The following is a 19303-nucleotide window of genomic DNA, read 5'->3' on the forward strand; positions in this document are numbered from 1 at the left end:
AAAGACTACGTTAACCATCTAACAATGAATGTAACACAGTATAGAAGTGAGCATATGTATTTGATAAAATCGCGCAAGAGTTCCATCATCTTACCATGATCATTGGTTAGGTTATTCACAATACAAGTTCCTCGCTACTGAACATTCGCGAAGTTGCACCAATTCAATATAGTTACCTGCTAATAATATAGTAATACCAGATGATGGTCCTATATACAAGGAGTGGAAATAATAGGAGGTTATTACGAGGATACCTCAAAGTATGCACGAAGACAGTACAACGGGAGTATCGACCGACGACACACACGAAAAAATCATTCAAAGATAGCGCCCTCCACAGGCGTAAAAAGGTTAATGCACGCGTTTTTTGCACACACACGAGAATAAAATCATTCAAAAATAGCCACTCCTACAGGCGTAAAAAAGTTAATGCATGCGTTTTTTTTACACACGGAATTTCCAATCGACCTTACACACGTCATTTAAAAAAACACTCTATTTAAAACACACACGTCGTTTTAATACACACATCATTTTTAATACACACGTCGTTTTTGAACACACATAATTTTTAACACACACACGTCTTTTTTAAAACACATACGTCGTTTTTAAACACACACGTCGTTTTTAAACACACACGTCATTTTTAAACACACACGTCATTTTAATACACACACGTCATTTTAATACACACACGATATTTTTTAATGCACATACAATTATAAAGCACAGTCATGCCGTTTTAAAAATGCACACATCATTTTAAAACACATACGCCACAGCCTCCAATACGTACGTAATTTTGAATTATTAGTCCGTGTTATTCTAGTATACACAAAATAATAAATTTACATTCTGCGCCTCGTATCGCTGCGCGGCGTACAGTCTAGGCTCATTTTTGATTTGGCGAAATCGACAAAATGAATATTCTAGTAATTGACGTTACTGGGATTATCTGCATACAAGGGCGGTGCGATTTTAGTTTGCATAGAGTTAATATACAACATCACAGTGCACAAACACGTGACATCTCAAAGTCCATCCAACTCGATTGATCGACATAGACACTACTTATCATTCAACGCGTGCTAAAAAGTATTTTTTATAATTTTCCAGAAAATTTCTTGCCTTTCGTCCAGACGGGTAGTCTAGTGGTACAGTTAAGGTGGACGTGCACATTGCCGAGTTATATCCACCTTCTGATTTACATTGCCACAGGTGGTTTAGTGGTAACGTTAAGGTAGGTGTGAAGATTACCTAGTTATATCCACCTTCTGATTTACATTGCCACAGGTGGTTTAGTGGTATAGTTAAGGTGGGAGTGAACATTACCGAGTTACATCCACCTTCTTATTTACATTGCCACAGGTGGTTTAGTGGTACAGTTGAGGTGGGCGTGAACATTACCGAGTTATATCCACCTTCTGATTTACATTGCCACAGGTGGTTTAGTGGTACAGTTAAGGTGGGCGTGAACATTATCGAGTTATATCCACCTTCTGATTTACATTGCCACAGGTGGTTTAGTGGTAAAGTTAAGGTAGGTGTGAACATTACCGAGTTATATCCACCTTCTGATTTACATTGCCATAGGTGGTTTAGTGGTACAGTTGAGGTAGGTGTGAACATTACCGAGTTATATCCACCTTCTGATTTACATTGCCACAGGTGGTTTAGTGGTACAGTTGAGGTAGGTGTGAACATTACCGAGTTATTTCCACCTTCTGATTTACATTGCCACAGGTGGTTTAGTGGTATAGTTAAGGTAGGTGTGAACATTACCGAGTTATATCCACCTTCTGATTTACATTGCCACAGGTGGTTTAGTGGTACAGTTAAGGTGGGCGTGAACATTATCGAGTAATATCCACCTTCTGATTTACATTGCCACAGTTGGTTTAGTGGTAAAGTTAAGGTAGGTGTGAACATTACCGAGTTACATCCACCTTCTTATTTACATTGCCACAGGTGGTTTAGTGGTAAAGTTAAGGTAGGTGTGAACATTACCGAGTTACATCCACCTTCTTATTTACATTGCCACAGGTGGTTTAGTGGTACAGTTAAGGTAGGTGTGAACATTACCGAGTTACATCCACCTTCTGATTTACATTGCCACAGTTGGTTTAGTGGTAAAGTTAAGGTAGGTGTGAACATTACCGAGTTACATCCACCTTCTTATTTACATTGCCACAGGTGGTTTAGTGGTAAAGTTAAGGTAGGTGTGAACATTACCGAGTTACATCCACCTTCTTATTTACATTGCCACAGGTGGTTTAGTGGTACAGTTAAGGTAGGTGTGAACATTACCGAGTTATATCCACCTTCTGATTTACATTGCCACAGGTGGTTTAGTGGTAAAGTTAAGGTAGGTGTGAACATTACCGAGTTATATCCACCTTCTGATTTACATTGCCACAGGTGGTTTAGTGGTAAAGTTAAGGTAGGTGTGAACATTACCGAGTTATATCCACCTTCTGATTTACATTGCCACAGTTGGTTTAGTGGTAAAGTTAAGGTAGGTGTGAACATTACCGAGTTATATCCACCTTCTGATTTACATTGCCACAGGTGGTTTAGTGGTATAGTTAAGGTAGGTGTGAACATTACCGAGTTATATCCACCTTCTGATTTACATTGCCGCAGTTGGTTTAGTGGTAAAGTTAAGGTAGGTGTGAACATTACCAAGTTATATCCACCTTCTGATTTACATTGCCACAGTTGGTTTAGTGGTAAAGTTAAGGTAGGTGTGAACATTACCGAGTTATATCCACCTTCTGATTTACATTGCCACAGGTGGTTTAGTGGTATAGTTAAGGTAGGTGTGAACATTACCGAGTTATATCCACCTTCTGATTTACATTGCCACAGTTGGTTTAGTGGTAAAGTTAAGGTAGGTGTGAACATTACAGAGTTATATCCACCTTCTGATTTACATTGCCACAGTTGGTTTAGTGGTAAAGTTAAGGTAGGTGTGAACATTACCGAATTACATCCACCTTCTGATTTACATTGCCACAGGTGGTTTAGTGGTAAAGTTAAGGTAGGTGTGAACATTACCGAGTTATATCCACCTTCTGATTTACATTGCCACAGGTGGTTTAGTGGTAAAGTTAAGGTAGGTGTGAACATTACCGAGTTATATCCACCTTCTGATTTACATTGCCACAGGTGGTTTAGTGGTAAAGTTAAGGTAGGTGTGAACATTACCGAGTTATTTCCACCTTCTGATTTACATTGCCACAGGTGGTTTAGTGGTAAAGTTAAGGTAGGTGTGTACATTACCGAGTTATATCCACCTTCTGATTTACATTGCCACAGGTGGTCTAGTGGTACAGTTGAGGTAGGTGTGAACATTACCGAGTTATATCCACCTTCTGATTTACATTGCCACAGGTGGTTTAGTGGTAAAGTTAAGGTAGGTGTGTACATTACCGAGTTATATCCACCTTCTGATTTACATTGCCACAGGTGGTTTAGTGGTAAAGTTAAGGTAGGTGTGTACATTACCGAGTTATATCCACCTTCTGATTTACATTGCCACAGGTGGTTTAGTGGTAAAGTTAAGGTAGGTGTGAACATTAGCGAGTTATATCCACCTTCTGATTTACATTGCCACAGTTGGTTTAGTGGTAAAGTTAAGGTAGGTGTGAACATTACCGAGTTACATCCACCTTCTGATTTACATTGCCACAGGTGGTTTAGTGGTAAAGTTAAGGTAGGTGTGAACATTACCGAGTTATATCCACCTTCTGATTTACATTGCCACAGGTGGTTTAGTGGTAAAGTTAAGGTAGGTGTGAACATTACCGAGTTATATCCACCTTCTGATTTACATTGCAACAGGTGGTTTAGTGGTACAGTTAAGGTAGGTGTGAACATTACCGAGTTATATCCACCTTCTGATTTACATTGCCACAGGTGGTCTAGTGGTACAGTTGAGGTAGGTGTGAACATTACCGAGTTATATCCACCTTCTGATTTACATTGCCACAGGTGGTTTAGTGGTAAAGTTAAGGTAGGTGTGAACATTACCGAATTACATCCACCTTCTGATTTACATTGCCACAGGTGGTTTAGTGGTAAAGTTAAGGTAGGTGTGTACATTACCGAGTTATTTCCACCTTCTGATTTACATTGCCACAGGTGGTCTAGTGGTTTTTAAATAGTTTTATCACGCCTTAAAACGCCACAGTTAGCATCTTTTGAAACGACATTCCATGAACGTAACTCATAAAAAGCGTTTTAAACACTGATTCAGAACTAATTTCACGAATTCGCGTATAAACACGAACGACATTTAGCTGGGAAAGTTGAATCAAAACAGCATGAAGTTACCTATACCTATATCGTCGGATGAGGGCGTTGTTTTAATCTCATTGTACATTTACGCATAATGTCTGTATGATGTTTCAGCCAATCACTATATTGACAATGCAACAGTTGTCCACACAGTACGTCCTTATTTTGTTCATTATCGAGTCAGCTGGGAATATAGCATTATACTGAGCCTTTCGTGACACTGACTCATCTCGAACTGTAAACACCATTGTTTTATCTTTTGCAGTGAATATGTGAAAGAATTGGCGATATGCAAAAAAGCGTTCCATTTCACTTATCTATGTCCACACAGTACGTCCTTATTTTGTTCATTATCGAGTCAGCTGGGAATATAGCATTATACTGAGCCTTTCGTGACACTGACTCATCTCGAACTGTAAACACCATTGTTTTATCTTTTGCAGTGAATATGTGAAAGAATTGGCGATATGCAAAAAAGCGTTCCATTTCACTTATCTATGGGATGCTTGAGACGCCGAAAGATGTATCGCCATGGAATACCATGGAAATTGTTGTTCGGAATCATGGTTCTCCTCATAATATGTATGTTCGTAGTGTACAACAATTTGATTTTTAGGACAAGTAATGTTGGATATAATATTCCTCCTACGTTAGAGTGGATAAAGCAAAGTCTTTTCAATCTGACATCATTTCATAATCACATCGCGAATGACGAAAGAGAATGCATGGCGTTGTTAGATATCTACGAAACTCACAGAAAACGTTTTTTTTATGTCGAATGGAACTTTTGTGTGGATGCACTCAGGGTTATACGTGCGTGTCTCACGCAGGCAGTTGGAAGAAAACCACTCCCAAACTTTTTCCTCCGTGGTAACTATGGCAACAACGAGATAGACGATCTTGAGTACACGCAAGCACACGTAGCATTTGTTCATTTACCCAAAGCCGGCGGGACTTCTGTAGAAACGTTTCTACAGGCTACTCTATTTACTAGTGACGAATATTCGATAACTCATTGTAACGATGTTGCTGTCGGTGCAAGGGCGCTTGCCACCAACTTGGACTCACCTATGTTCTTTTATTCTAAGCGGAGTTATGGGATGCATAATTTTAACCCATCATCTCGCAAGTTTGCATACATCACGTGGTTTCGACATCCAGTGGATCGTTTTGTGTCAGCTTATTACTACATCAAACGCACTAGACCTGACTACCACAGACTATTCTACCGCTTCATACTTAAAACGAAGAATCTAACAGAATACTTAGTTCAAAGTAAAAACATTCAAATACCTGAATTTGATAACTATTCAGTTAGATTGCTACAGTTTGGAAGTTTTCCCGAAATAGATGAAAGTTTCGAAGACTGCTGTGGATGCATTATGAACGTCCCCGTCATAGAAGAAAAGCACTACTTGGTTGCTAGGAACAATTTAAAAAACATGGCGTTTATTGGCCTTGTGAATGAGTTCAAGTTATCGCAAGACATGCTGGGATACATCTTTGGTCAACCCCCGTTCACGGAAGATGTGTTCGTAAACGCGAACCCTCACAGGAATGCTATTACCGATTTTCAAACAATGGAAATTGAAAGAAGGAATTTTTGGGATCTAAAATTATATAACGAAGCTTTTGAAATATACAATAAACAAAAAAAGGAATATTTTTCGAAAGTGAAACACTGATGATCGAATAGAAATGTGTCTGAATCGATTCAACCCCCAAACAGATATGTTTAAGCTTCTATTTCGTTCCACTGTTCTTTACATTTTCTAATTTAGTTAGAAATGCAATTAGTGCACTTGATAGCAACCGAGAGACGGGAATGCAAGCGTATATTACCGGGACAAATAGTAACAAATGTGGTAACAAATAGGCCGTGGACACATACAACAAGATTATATATTTATTACCCAATTAGCTATTTTCGATGTTTGAGGGCTCACTTGCAGTTGTCTCAGCTGACTTGTGTCAGTCTATTTATTGGTCCCGATCTGTTGTTTTTTTTAAAGTTTGAGTGATAAGTAGATTTACCATCTCGCGACCATATTAACTTTTCATTAATATTAATTTTCCTAATGCTTCCTACAATTTACTTGCATGCAAGTGAAAAGTTATCACACCCAAATTAATAAGTGAACAATTCTTCCACACAATATTATTGCAACAAATGTTAAAACGAGAGGGTTGTCACCTGCACACGCGCGGAAATTGAGTTCCAAGCGACGATAACAACACACGCTAAAAACGCACAGGCTCATGGCTTAACAATGGCACACTATGGCCATCTGACGCATGCGCAGGTGACGACTCCCCGCATTAAATTGTATAAAATATCTCAAAAATGAAGACAAAACTTTGCTGCACTTGTTTTATGACTTGTGAAATCATATTGGCTGACCTTCTTAAACATTTGGAGAAAAACTTAAAATTCCACTATACTTTATCTGCAGAAATTTTTTAGTTTGTGATTTTTTAGATGTAGTGAATTTATTGCTTCTGACTGGAAGACATTATATATATATTTAAAGTTGTAATAAGAAACGACTGTCATTTGATAATTAAAAATCCTTTATAAGTCACATAGAACATATTGAACTCTTCATTGCCACTGTAAGAGGAACACTTGGAAAATAAACAATGGGACAAATGCCTGGCCCCAGTCATGTGATTGTTAACAGATTCAGAGAAATGTAAACAATCTTGTTTTTTTTCCAGAATTCTTCAAAATACTGTAATTTACTTGATGACTTTGAAATGTGTATTTCGCAGTATATCCGAGGGAGTGAATCACCAAGATATTAACAGTGACCATTAATCTGGGAAACTATTGTAGTAGAGACCAATGTAGAGGCCTGATTACCTCAACTTCTAGTAGAGAGCGCCACCAAGCGACAGAATAATGTTGCTTTCAAGAACTAATTGTATCTTCATATTGACATAATCTTCCTTCTTCAGGATTGGTCCATTCTCTACCATCAGTCACACGATGGCGCGTGACCCTTGTTACGCAGGATGAATTAGTTCGTGTGGATATGCGCATGCGCACCAATTCCTTTGATGAAATAGGCGAAACGAAACTATAAGCATGTTTTACTACCTGTAGCACGTTATAAATATTGCCAACCTTCTCAAGCAATACAATGTATATCAGTGTATAAAACGTCTTCTCGTATCAAGTTCACCCAGAAAGATCGGAATATTGATATTTTGACTCATGTCGTCCCAAATTCCATACAACTCCACTATGTCTGAAAAGATCATATAGGTCCCTACCCCACGCAATGCACAGCACCCACCTGCTGGGGCACAGAAAACGTAAGAAAATTGACAGAAGTTTACCGCCCAAACTCAAAACATCAAATTAGGTCTGAAAACTGATTAAACATGCTATTTCGAGGGGCGAAGGAGCATTTTTTTAAATTGCGTTATTTCTGGTAATTTTGGCAAAAAAACCTACTTAGGGAAATCTTATCAGTTTCTATTGCACTGACAACAAAAGTTTATCCACATTGCGAAAAATGGCTTAAGTGGCTATATTAAACTTGTAGATACAATTAACGAAAATAAGAATATACACAAGACAGTAATGTAGTAATATGGCATCAGATGTATGCAAAGTACGATGTAATCGCGTATAAGAAAACAGCATTATTTTAGTTGGACTCAGAATACACCGTGACACGGTCAAATCTAAGTTAGTTGTTTGAGAGGTAACATAGCGTATATATGCAGGGTGATCACGGTGTCTGTGGATTGAAACTAAGCCAACCTGTGTTTATTACACTGTGTACACGTACGTGTAACTTTCTTGGTGGATTGAACAATCTTTTTCCTTCCACGCTTTGATTACTATATGTCCCAGTTTATCAATATTTTTTTACTTTTTTTCTTTCATATGAAACTTTGTTGTAATCAGACAATTATGCAATGAAAAAATAATTCCAGTTATAATAAAATAATTTGCTATATTCTGAAAATATATTATGAATATTCTCACGTGAAATGCTTAACTCACCTCTGTCTATGTAATATATGACAATATTTTTCCTCATAACCTATACTATATGCTATAAATCTTGACGTGACTAAAAAGTATATTTTGAGACGAAAAATTCACTTTCTTGAGGTAAATTGCTTTAGTCTCGGTCTGCGCGAACTTAATACGTGGTGAACCAGAAGGTCATTTAACCACCCTCTTCCGTTACGTTTGTTGGTATCGTAACCTTCGAATTTGAAGTGAACGCCACAATTTAACAATGGATTGTGCAGATATCAATGGGATTATCCTTTATCGTACAAAGACATTGGATGTCTGCCAAAAAACGTTAAAATGCTGTTTACGTAGTTTTATCCATTAATTACAACAAACTGGCCTGAGGGTAATTCCCAGTTGCCTTTATTCACCCGAGGATGCTGTCACAAGCCGGTCACAAGAAGGAGTCTGGTTTTACCTCCTTTAAGATACACCCATGAAGCTGTTATCGGAGGAAAGTGAACCAAGTTTCTTTTTTTTTAGCTCATTCTTTACTCTCATGTCTTGATTATATTGTCGATTACTTATATAGAAATTATTCAACAAAGTGCCCATCTAAAGTCAGTGGTAATTCCCAAAGAAGGCGATTAATAATTTAGGCGATTAAGTGTTGAGGAAGGGGGATTTATGTAACCATAATTGTGTTCCCATTATTTGACCCCTACATTGTCAAGGTCGAACAAGCCGAGTTGATTGAGAACCGGCGTCTCGGGAAGGCTTCACATCAGTGAAAATCATAAACCAACTGTCTTGTATTTTGTACACTCTCGTGTTAAATTCCAGTTTGCGAATAAAACATTATAATCAGATATCACTTAGCAAACAATGAGTATACAAATAAAGCATATCAGTATGAACAGTCGAACACGTGAATCTGTACGATCGAACATCCCCCCGATTTCAGTGGCGGATCTGGACCCCCCTCCCGTTGAACAATTTATCTAATTTGTTTTTTTTATAATATAACAAATCATTAACTTAGTTTATATTTCATTTTAAAGTTTGGACCCCCTATGAAAAAAATTTGTATCCGCCCATGGATTTACAATTACAATGTACAAGAGACATTATCAAAATGCGTCATATTACAATACAACTGCAAACATGGTCTTTTTTTTAAGCCACTGAAAAACAGTTGCAGGTCGATAATAATGCAACTGACTGGTCCTAAACGATGCCAATGGCTCCACCCGTAATACACGAACTCTTGACGTCATGCTGGCGTTGTTTACAATCAATCATGAAATATGCTTGGGTAAGCATTCCTGGCAGGTTATTGCCGATCACCTAGGGGGACATCAAAAACTATTGTGTTCACAACACAAGTAGTTTGGATGGTCAATAAAAATGGGAGGGGTGGGTCAACGACTCTGACCACGTACCACGAGACTGAGTCGTTTGTGGCTTCTTTACAGGGTGTTGCAGAGTAATGGATGGGCCTTGAACGTGATCCGTTAAAACACATACTCAACACCTGAGAAAATGACAGAACATTTCAATTAGGTTCATTTCTTAACGTCACATGTCACAACATTGTCCCACCCCAGAACAGTGTTAATATAACAGCGCCCTCACAGCTATATATATATATACATGAATAAAAAAATATTTCAACGTTATCAAACATATTTGAAAGATTAAACAGGAAGCAATTACATAATTATATTGTGTTTGAGAAAGGTGTTTTGAATATTAAAGTTTAAATTATTAAATAGTTAATTTATAGACAATATTTGTGCTATGTCGTGAGTACTTCTAAAAAATGGTATATTATTATATTCACATGTCAGTCAATTTGTCTGACGTAACTGCCGACTTAAAACAATAGAAAGTGGAATACTGATGACGTCATACAATCGGACGTTGAGTCGGCAGTACTAATCAATTGGCACGTCCACAGGGGTTCTTTGTAAGCTGTCAACCACACTGCTAACTATGGGGATTACAAAAGATCAGAAAATCAACTTAAATAGCCATCATAATAAAAGCAACAAAATTATAACCCACCCTCCGCTTGATATCAGTGGCGGATCCAGCAAAATGTATTGGGGGGGGGGGGGTTCCAAGCTTCGCTTAAGATATACGGAGAGTAAATCGCAGAGAAGCTATGCGTAATCCAGATGATATGAATCGTCATGCGTTTGGGAGGGGCCATGGTCCCCCTGCCCCCCTCTGGATCCGCCTCTGCTTGATATTGTTGCGATGGCAGTCATAGATACTATTTTTTTAAAATCTAGCTGTATAGTATTATTATTGTATTTTTTCTTTATTGTAGTATTTTTCTTACCCATAGATAGTAATTGAGTAATAAAGTTATTATTATTATGTTTTAGGGAAAATATATTATAAAAAAAGAGAGTACCAGAATAAACATATCATCCTCGGTACTTGGCATGGGGCGTGGAAAACGGGAGTTAGTTGTCAGGCTTAATCTGCAAATTAAGTGCCAACGTTCAATATGGCGTATCCGGGAGACCATTGGGGATGTCGTGTCCCCGGCATGAAATAATTAATGGTATATGTAGTTATTTAGTACACATAACACTTAAAAATAGTGTTGTGAAGAATGGCGGTGTGTTTACTCAATATTGAAAGTATTGGGGCCGTTGTATTTTTCCGCCGTGTACTAATGCAACGATATTTATAAAATCGATACTAACACGAACAGTGTTAATGGTGCAATTATGAGCAAGTATGAGCCCAGATCAGTATTTTACAAAAACTACAATTTTGACGTCATGATATACCAAATTTTAGTGCATTACATACATATTACATTGGTCTAGAATGATACTAGTAAGAATCACGTTGATATTAGTCAACAGTGTGAAGACATTCCTGTAGTACTGTAAACACTGCATGCGTACAATTATAATTTAACAACCGTAAATAGAGAAAAAAAAGAAGAAAAAAAATTTGTTGAATCTCCCCCAAATTGATACCTAAGTATTTTCAGATATTAAAAGATATTATATATGCTCCATAAATTGTCTTATAATTTACAGTGATACTGTATTTTTCAAAAATATTTAACAATATAGTCATACGTCAAAAATAAAGAAAGTTACACTTTTGAGTGCTGTATAAAATAATACAAACTTGACTCCAATTTGATCACAGAAAAGTCTTATTATAGCGCCAATCTTAGGTCCCGTCGCTCGCCATGCATCGGTCAGCCTTGCGATTATTTTTTTTCGTGGAGATTTAAAATTTAAAAGGCATCAACTTGAATACACGAATGCTAGCATTTAAACTCATTTGCATAGCAATAACAGGAAAGGCGATACTCAAGTAAGCCGAGTTGTTTACTTTTGTTTGGCGTTGCCCATTAGCGCGTGTGATCAACTGTAGATAGACCAATCAACCGGACTATTAATACCGTGTAACTGAACTTGTCCGAGCAAGATTTTTTTTCATTATGACAGTATCTAACAGAATTTCAAATTAGGGCGTCATAAAAAAACATAATGTAAATCGCATCCAGATCTGAGTGTTGGTATTGATAACAAACAAAATAAATATTTTGCCAAACCGGGTTTCGAATTGGAAAATGGAAACGCCGGATGAAATCAAAACAATTAGAACAGTGTGAATCTGACCGAATTCACAGAACCATCAAATAATGTCGCCCGCGATAAACACGTTGCATCAGTATCCAATCAACGGCCCCGTTACGAAAAGAACACGTCTGAACCTTGCCCCTGACGACGCCTGGGTGACATTGGCCAATCAGCTACAGGTTCTCTATTTATATCAGTTTACATGTTGCTACCGTCTTCGATTGTGTATATTTGGCATGTGTTCTACGGGCTGACAGCATTACTGCCTGGATTTTCATACGCTACACACCTTCCCAGGAAGATTTTAACATCACAGCTGTGACGTCGCAGGAAAAACAGGTCCTCAATAATCCAAAAACACCGAGAACGCATCTGTCCGGATTTTTTTATTTTATTTTGTGGAAATTTTTTTTATAACTCGCGGTTTTCGTTCGCTCAAGAGGTCACCGTTCATTGATAACCAGATGATTAGCTGCTCGTTTCACTGCCAAATCTAACCACTGTTCTTCTCAAAGTGACATGCTCAAATATTGAGCAGCTGCAACCTCAAATCCACTAGAACAACCACCGTCCAAGTAAGTAGTTCACTGTAATGCTAGATTGTATAAACATGAAATATTTTCCGTGGGCGGGGATTGTATAGCAAGCGTGAGTCGGCACGTTCAGCGCGTTCTACAGATGTTGTCGATGGAAGCCAAGCAAAATGTGCTTAACCTGCCAAGAAATATTTTTGATTATTTATATTAATGAAACTCTTCCAATACTAATGTCACGTTTTTTCGTTTTTTCAACGTTTGTAGTTTTTGTAGGGAGACACTCGAGTGTAGCGGCAGACATTCCTGCTGTAGCCTGTAGTGCTGCTCCGCCTATGTAATTTGCATATTGTGTTGAAGTATAAGCGTAATATATACCTGCCGAGATAGGCTACGTGCTCACTTAATATATGTATTCCAGACCCATTATTAGGTTAAATATCGACAATTTCTTTTCTATTCTCCAGATATATTTCACATATTATTTTATGGCGGCTGTTTCCACTCTCAGAATGCCAATTTTAAACACGAAGGAAATGGCAGCCAAGTTCAAACAGAATTGGTTGGCAAAGAATCCAGCAGATCCGTCCGAGCTACTTAATGGTGCTCCCAACCTCGACGACAGTTTAACCAGCTTAAATTGGTTACAGAATTTGAGTATTATGAAATTGCAACCAACCCCTCCAAGCAGCCCAACGCCAGTGACATTTACCCACAGTACAAAAACTGTCACCATAATGCCATCGATGTTAACTCATAAAATAAAACTGGAACCAACATCCTATGAGGAAAACAAACTTGTGGAGAGAGTATCTCAACAGGTACCTACAGAAGCAGAAAAAATAGACTTCAAGACAAATCCATATGTGAAGCCACCTTACAGCTATGCAACTTTGATATGTATGGCGATGAAAGAGACTAAAAAAAATAAAATTACATTATCTGCCATTTATAAATGGATTCAGGACAATTTTATGTACTACAAAGTAGCTGAGCCCAGCTGGCAGGTATGTGTTTTTTTCAGTTACATTTGTTGAGATATTACATTTGTGTATCCACCTACTGAACCATAACCTAAATTCCATGTATCACTTATTACCATATTATTTATCATACAATATTGTTATCATTTAGATATTTATTTAGATTTAGTAACCATTTAAAAAAAAAAAAAATCTGGAATACAACACAGTCTTGCCTGTCAACCCTATATATTAAAATCAAAGACCGACATAGCATTGTGACGGGTTAGCTTAACTCCCAGGGCTACTAGAATTGCAACATGTGACCAACATAAGGAGGATCAATTTATGACAATGGTCACATAACTAATGCGATAAATCTGTGCTGGGGGTAAATCTGATGTGATTCTTTAAAATCAATACCAGGAACAATCACAGAAATTTAGATAAATTGAACAATAGGTGCATAATGCTGTATTTATTTAACTGCCAAAATAAATAAATAAATCACAAATATCTGCATACTTGAAATATTCCGGTTAAACTGGCTGGCAATTACTAGTGCAGAGTGTGAGTGGACTTAGAACAAAGAAGTTAACACAAAACAATTGTTGCTACATCCAATAGTGCATAGATTACCATTCTTGCCATAAAGTCTCAGGGTATAGGCTGTAATAATTGTGTGCAATGGCCTTCATCAGAATATTGTTCATAAGGTATATCACCTGAGCTTATTTATCATCTGGTAGAGGCCATTTAAATGAGGTCAAATTGACACTTTTTATATAAAATTATAATTATTTCCTGTAGCTATATTTTAAGCTTACAAGTGACATAAATAAATCAGTAACAGCATTTTGTAGATTTTTAACTTACCTTATTGTTAAGTGGTCCTTTTTAGCTTTGTAATAAAGCAAGGTTTTATATGAGAACAGAATTGTGTGGATTAAGGTCAGGTAACAATGTCAATGACATCAGTACAGTCAACAATGTCAGAATGGTGACGGGTAAAAAAAAAAAGTAACGTTCTTTATGTCTGCCAGACATTAAGCTTTCCATGTTTACAGAATGAAATGACATTTTCTGTATGATAATAACCACACAGAAATTAGCTTTTTTTTAGACTTGTTAAATTATTCAGTAAATTATTATGTTTTATTATTCTGGTGAAAATAAGGTCTGGTTTAACCTTTAACGACCATAGACTACAATAGTCAAGTTAATTTTTAACAGTGAAGCTACTGGCTTTTAGTATCACAATAAAAAACGTAATATACGAGTCCTTGAATTATATTACCTATATGTAATTTAGAATATTAAACTATATTTATATAGTTCTTTTAATTCATTTTGTATCCACCGCAGTCAAAATTCTTACAATTCCTAGTATAATTTAATGTATTCATAATTATGGGAAAAAATATTGATTTTATTCACTGCGGCACAAAACCCCATTGGCACACAAGACACAGTGTTACATGTTAGATTTCTACAATGCTTGAGGATGACCTCAAAAGCTTTCTTCAAATAATAAAATATTCCCATTTTAGAAATTCATTAGCATAGATAATCTTTCTGTTAGATAGATACACTTATTTCTTCATAATTTGTACATGTTGACCATATACCAATCAAATAAAGCTAGCATGAGAATCATGAATAATTCTTTTGTTTTTTTTGCCTTCAATTATGTAATTAAACAGACCACCTGTTAATTAGTTTATAGCACCATACTTTTTGTATTCAAATAAAATGAATAAAAGGACAACACAGCTATGATGGGCAAAGCATTACAAAAAATAAAATGGTATGAAATAATAATGATAGCATAATATTTATTCAATACATAAAGATAAAATGTGATTGGGTTGAATTTAAGTAAGGAACACATTACAAATGATAAGAAATATGTTAATACATAGAACAAAATATATTAGTGAGAGTACTGGGTTGTGTTAGTAATGTTTTTTTGGAGCAGAATCAAATTATCATGGTGAATAATAGCTTGATTGAAGACAATCTGTTGGCATTATGTGGGATGATATGCAAATCCATTTCTAGTAACAATATATCTTGTGCCTGAAATGCGGACATAGTAGCTATACTGTAAGGATCAAATTCCCTGAGGATATACGCAATAATAAAATTGTTTTAACAGTCTAGTGATCCTCAGTTGTTACTAGTCTTTAATCTATTTGTAAAGTTGACGTTTTTGTAACTGATACCCGTTTGCTTAAAAGTATTGGATATCTATGTCAGAAATACAAAATTACTGTTTTTAATATTATGAGATTTGACCTTCAAAACATTCACAAGGTCAAATGAAACCATATCGGCATGGCGAAGGGTTTAGGCTCTAGATGTTTGTTGTAAACAGAATGAAATCAGCATGTACTGTATTTCAGTGAAATGAACACGCAATCAGGTGGCACATTTTGTTCTGTTGTCTTTTCAACTCTCCACGTACACACACACACGCACACACAGCACAGTACAGTACAGTACAGCAGCATTGTACATACCGGTACTCCTAAATTTCATTAATTGTATTAAACTGTCATTTAAATTAAACTTAAGCAATTTTGAATTTTGAATAATTTATAAATAAATATTGCATTTATGGTACTTAACATAATTAAATGCAAATAGTTGAACATAAATAAATTATCTACGTTTATCAATTCCTGTTATTTATGAAAATGTTTTTCTTTCTTTCTTTTTTCAGAACTCAATTCGCCACAATCTTTCACTGAATAAGTGCTTTACTAAAGTGCCTAGAAGAAAAGACGAACCCGGCAAGGGGGGATTCTGGAAAATTGACCCGGCTCATGCTGATGTTTTGGAAAATGGAATCTTTAAAAAACGTAGGGGAGGCCGTGAAAACAGTGGACCTGTAACTAAAAAGATTAAAAAGGAGTTTGACTCTGACAGTGAGAGGGAAGAAAAGGAGAGTGAAAAAATCACGGATACTGTTAATAATAAGCAAAGATGCCGTAAACAACCAATACCAAAGAGGAGGATTATGAGTGAACTTGAGCATAAACATAAACATAGATTAGCACCACTGAAAACAAACCATATAAGTTTACATGACGATGTGATATCAGGTGGTAGCTTAAAAGGAGAATTCAGTTGGAACTCGGTATTGGATAACGAAATTGAAGTTGATGGGATTAAAATTAAAACTGAGGCTATTCTTGATGATGATGATGAAACATTTGGAGAAGAGTCACCTCTTTTAGATCTCAGTCCACCACATTCAAGTGATGGCACCTTTGACGATGTCTTTATCCCAGATAACCCACTAGATTTGACCGTCCGAGGGTTTCATATTTCACCTCCAGAATGGTTTGAAGATCATCTGTACTCGGTTGATGACATTGTTCCGAACACAGCTGCTATTAACTACTTTGAAGAGAATCTACTTGATGATCTGCCACCATCCCCTGCCAATTCTATTGGTGAACAGGCTCATCCATGGGCGGAAAAAGACTCTGGTTGCTTTGACCTTGATAACTTGTTGGATTTTGACAATGTTGCAGACTCTCCTCTCATGTAAAAATTAACAATTAAGACTTATTATGAAAATACCGTCCAAATATTTTACTCAAAAGTCAAGGTTCAAGTAAGAATTGTGGTATCAACGGGTAAATGCAGGACCAAAGATGGGGAAACTAACAGCTTCAGGTGTGCTGTAAAAAAAACAACTTTTGTTTAAAACTCTGAGTGGCAACAGTATCCCAACATTGAATTGCATTTAATGTCCTGGGCTCAACATTTTAAATGTTGTTGAAATCTAAATTCATTGAACTAATGTGTGAATAAACCCAGTGTAAATATTAAAGGGCTTGGCTTGTCAGCCCTAAGTTTATGAGTGAGCTATAAAACAAGTTGTAACTTGTTTTTGTGAAGTTCGTTTTTTTTTGTTTTTTTTTTACCAGAGGAAGGTTTTCCAAGGTACAATTGGAGTAAGTTAAAAACTAAGACAAATTTACAAAATTATGGATAACTAAATGCACATTGGTTTTAAAAAATGTTGTCTTTCCAATGTGTTGATAATGTAATTTAAAGTTAAAAAAAAATAATAAAAACATTATTTATATTGTGTAGTAAATGAACATGCAGGTTCAAGTTCACTATTATGTTGATAAATTTATAGAGAATTATAAATATACAAGTACTATTCCAAGAGAATGTACAATAGTAGATTTCTAGTGTATCAAGTGAACAGGTGTCTGAACAAAAATGAAATTATGTTCCTATGAAGAGTGAAAGTCAAATGAAACTAGTTAACTAGTTCTCGTCCATTAAATATACATTACTTCAAGTGAAATGCTCATTACTGAATGGGTTGACTAAAATTAAGAAACAAGGTATATTTAGTGGGATTAAATTGTAAATAAAAGAATTCCGTCCATTTTTCATGACGATAAAGAGAAATTTCCAGTTGTTCAGAGTTCCACTATGAAAGTTTTCAGATAGCAAAAAGAGTGATATATTTTTCTATTAATATTAATAATGGTTAGTTGACACTGAGTTACAATCTTTTCTTTGCTTGGTTTGCATTCTAATCCCTTAACTGTGGCACTTATCTTGTTTTAAAATTAGCACAAAGTAAATGGCTTGGTAATTATTATAAATGTTGGACACTTTCCAACATGCTGTATTTGATAAAATCTGTAATTTAAAAAGCATTTCTTCTTACAGATTGCTACCTATTGAAAAACAGTTTAAATATGTATTCAAAATAGTACATTTTTGTGACCGTCCTTCGTTATGTAGTAGTGAAAGCAATTATCCTGTCTGAACCATGAATTATTTTTCTCAATGTAAAAATGGTACAGGTCAAGTAATGACTTCACAGTTCGGCAATCTCAGCTGTCAGGAGTTTTAAATTGCAGTGTTGTTTCATTTCATAACACAAACAGTTATAAATAGGGAAAAAGACAAAAGATGTAACATGTTAAGAGTGAAAGTAGAAACGTGCAACCCAAAATCAATATTTGAACAGAGAAAAAATGTGGATTGTAATTTATTTACGCCGATTCAATAGCGTATTGATTGGCAAATGCATAACTTTTAAAAAGACTTGCAGTTAAATGACTCTCTATAAACATGTGCATTGTCCCCTGTTAAGTATTGTGATGTATATTAGGTTAGGTATTGTATGAGCAGCATATTCATGAAGACTTGTATTTTTTTGTTATGCAAATTTAAGCTCAGTGCTGGAATGTGAACAAGCTCCAGGGCTGTCCTTATTTTGCACGTATTCCAACTCTTGGTGCAATGAGCCCAGACATTTGTAAAGATCGAACTGAACACATTTTAGAAATATTATTTGTTCACATTGTAGTCACCATTAACGGTTAAAGCAAACCATGCTTTGAAAAAAAAGTGTCCTTACTGAAATACATTATGCCTATTCTGTATGGATGAAGGTGTTACAATACCAAAAATAATTCTGTATTGTTTTGTATATCTCAAAATATGGATTGTATAGTAAATTAATAATACAAATGATTATTTATACTGAAATGTTACTTTTCTCTTGTGCAGATTGTCTGGCAATACTGTTTTTTTTTTAAAGTGTTTATGTTCCCTAAAATAATTGTTGGTTTGCTGTTATTGACAGGATTATTGTCCTCAGGACATGCATTCAGGATGTGGTTTGCAGTGTTCAAGACTGAATAAAGAGTGAAACAAAAAATTACATATTGCTTTTCTGGAATCGTTACTCATGTGTTTGCGTTAGTGAATAATATTGATCAACCCCCACCCCCTCTCTCCCTCACAACCTGTATTTCTTTCCCCCATCACAATGATCCATATCTTATCTTGTTTTAGCACGACTGCCTCTAATCTATACATATTGTCACTCTGTGGATGACTGTGTTAAATTGAAATCAAGTT

At 36.1% G+C, this 19303-nt stretch overlaps 1 protein-coding gene across 1 annotated transcript; it reads left to right on the forward strand.

Moving 5' to 3' along the window:
• The first annotated feature begins 12155 nt into the window (after nt 1-12155).
• foxJ1 (forkhead box J1) lies at nt 12156-19094 on the forward strand. The gene is made up of 3 exons (NM_001164966.1): nt 12156-12473; nt 12899-13438; nt 16119-19094. The coding sequence occupies exons 2-3, from the start codon at nt 12920-12922 to the stop codon at nt 16950-16952; spliced, it is 1353 nt and encodes a 450-aa protein (NP_001158438.1). The 5' UTR covers nt 12156-12473; nt 12899-12919; the 3' UTR covers nt 16953-19094.
• The last annotated feature ends 209 nt before the right edge of the window (nt 19095-19303 follow it).

This window comes from Saccoglossus kowalevskii, chromosome 8 (genome assembly GCF_978046115.1).
Source record: "Saccoglossus kowalevskii chromosome 8, keSacKowa6.1, whole genome shotgun sequence".
Taxonomy (NCBI): Eukaryota; Metazoa; Hemichordata; class Enteropneusta; family Harrimaniidae; genus Saccoglossus; species Saccoglossus kowalevskii.

Excerpts from the sequence above, each read along its gene's own strand:
- foxJ1 (NM_001164966.1), top strand. The coding sequence starts at position 12,920 with ATGGCGGCTGTTTCCACTCTCAGAATGCCAATTTTAAACACGAAGGAA. Across the intron at positions 13,439-16,118 it reads TAGCTGAGCCCAGCTGGCAG|AACTCAATTCGCCACAATCT; the intron begins GTATGTGTTTTT and ends TTCTTTTTTCAG.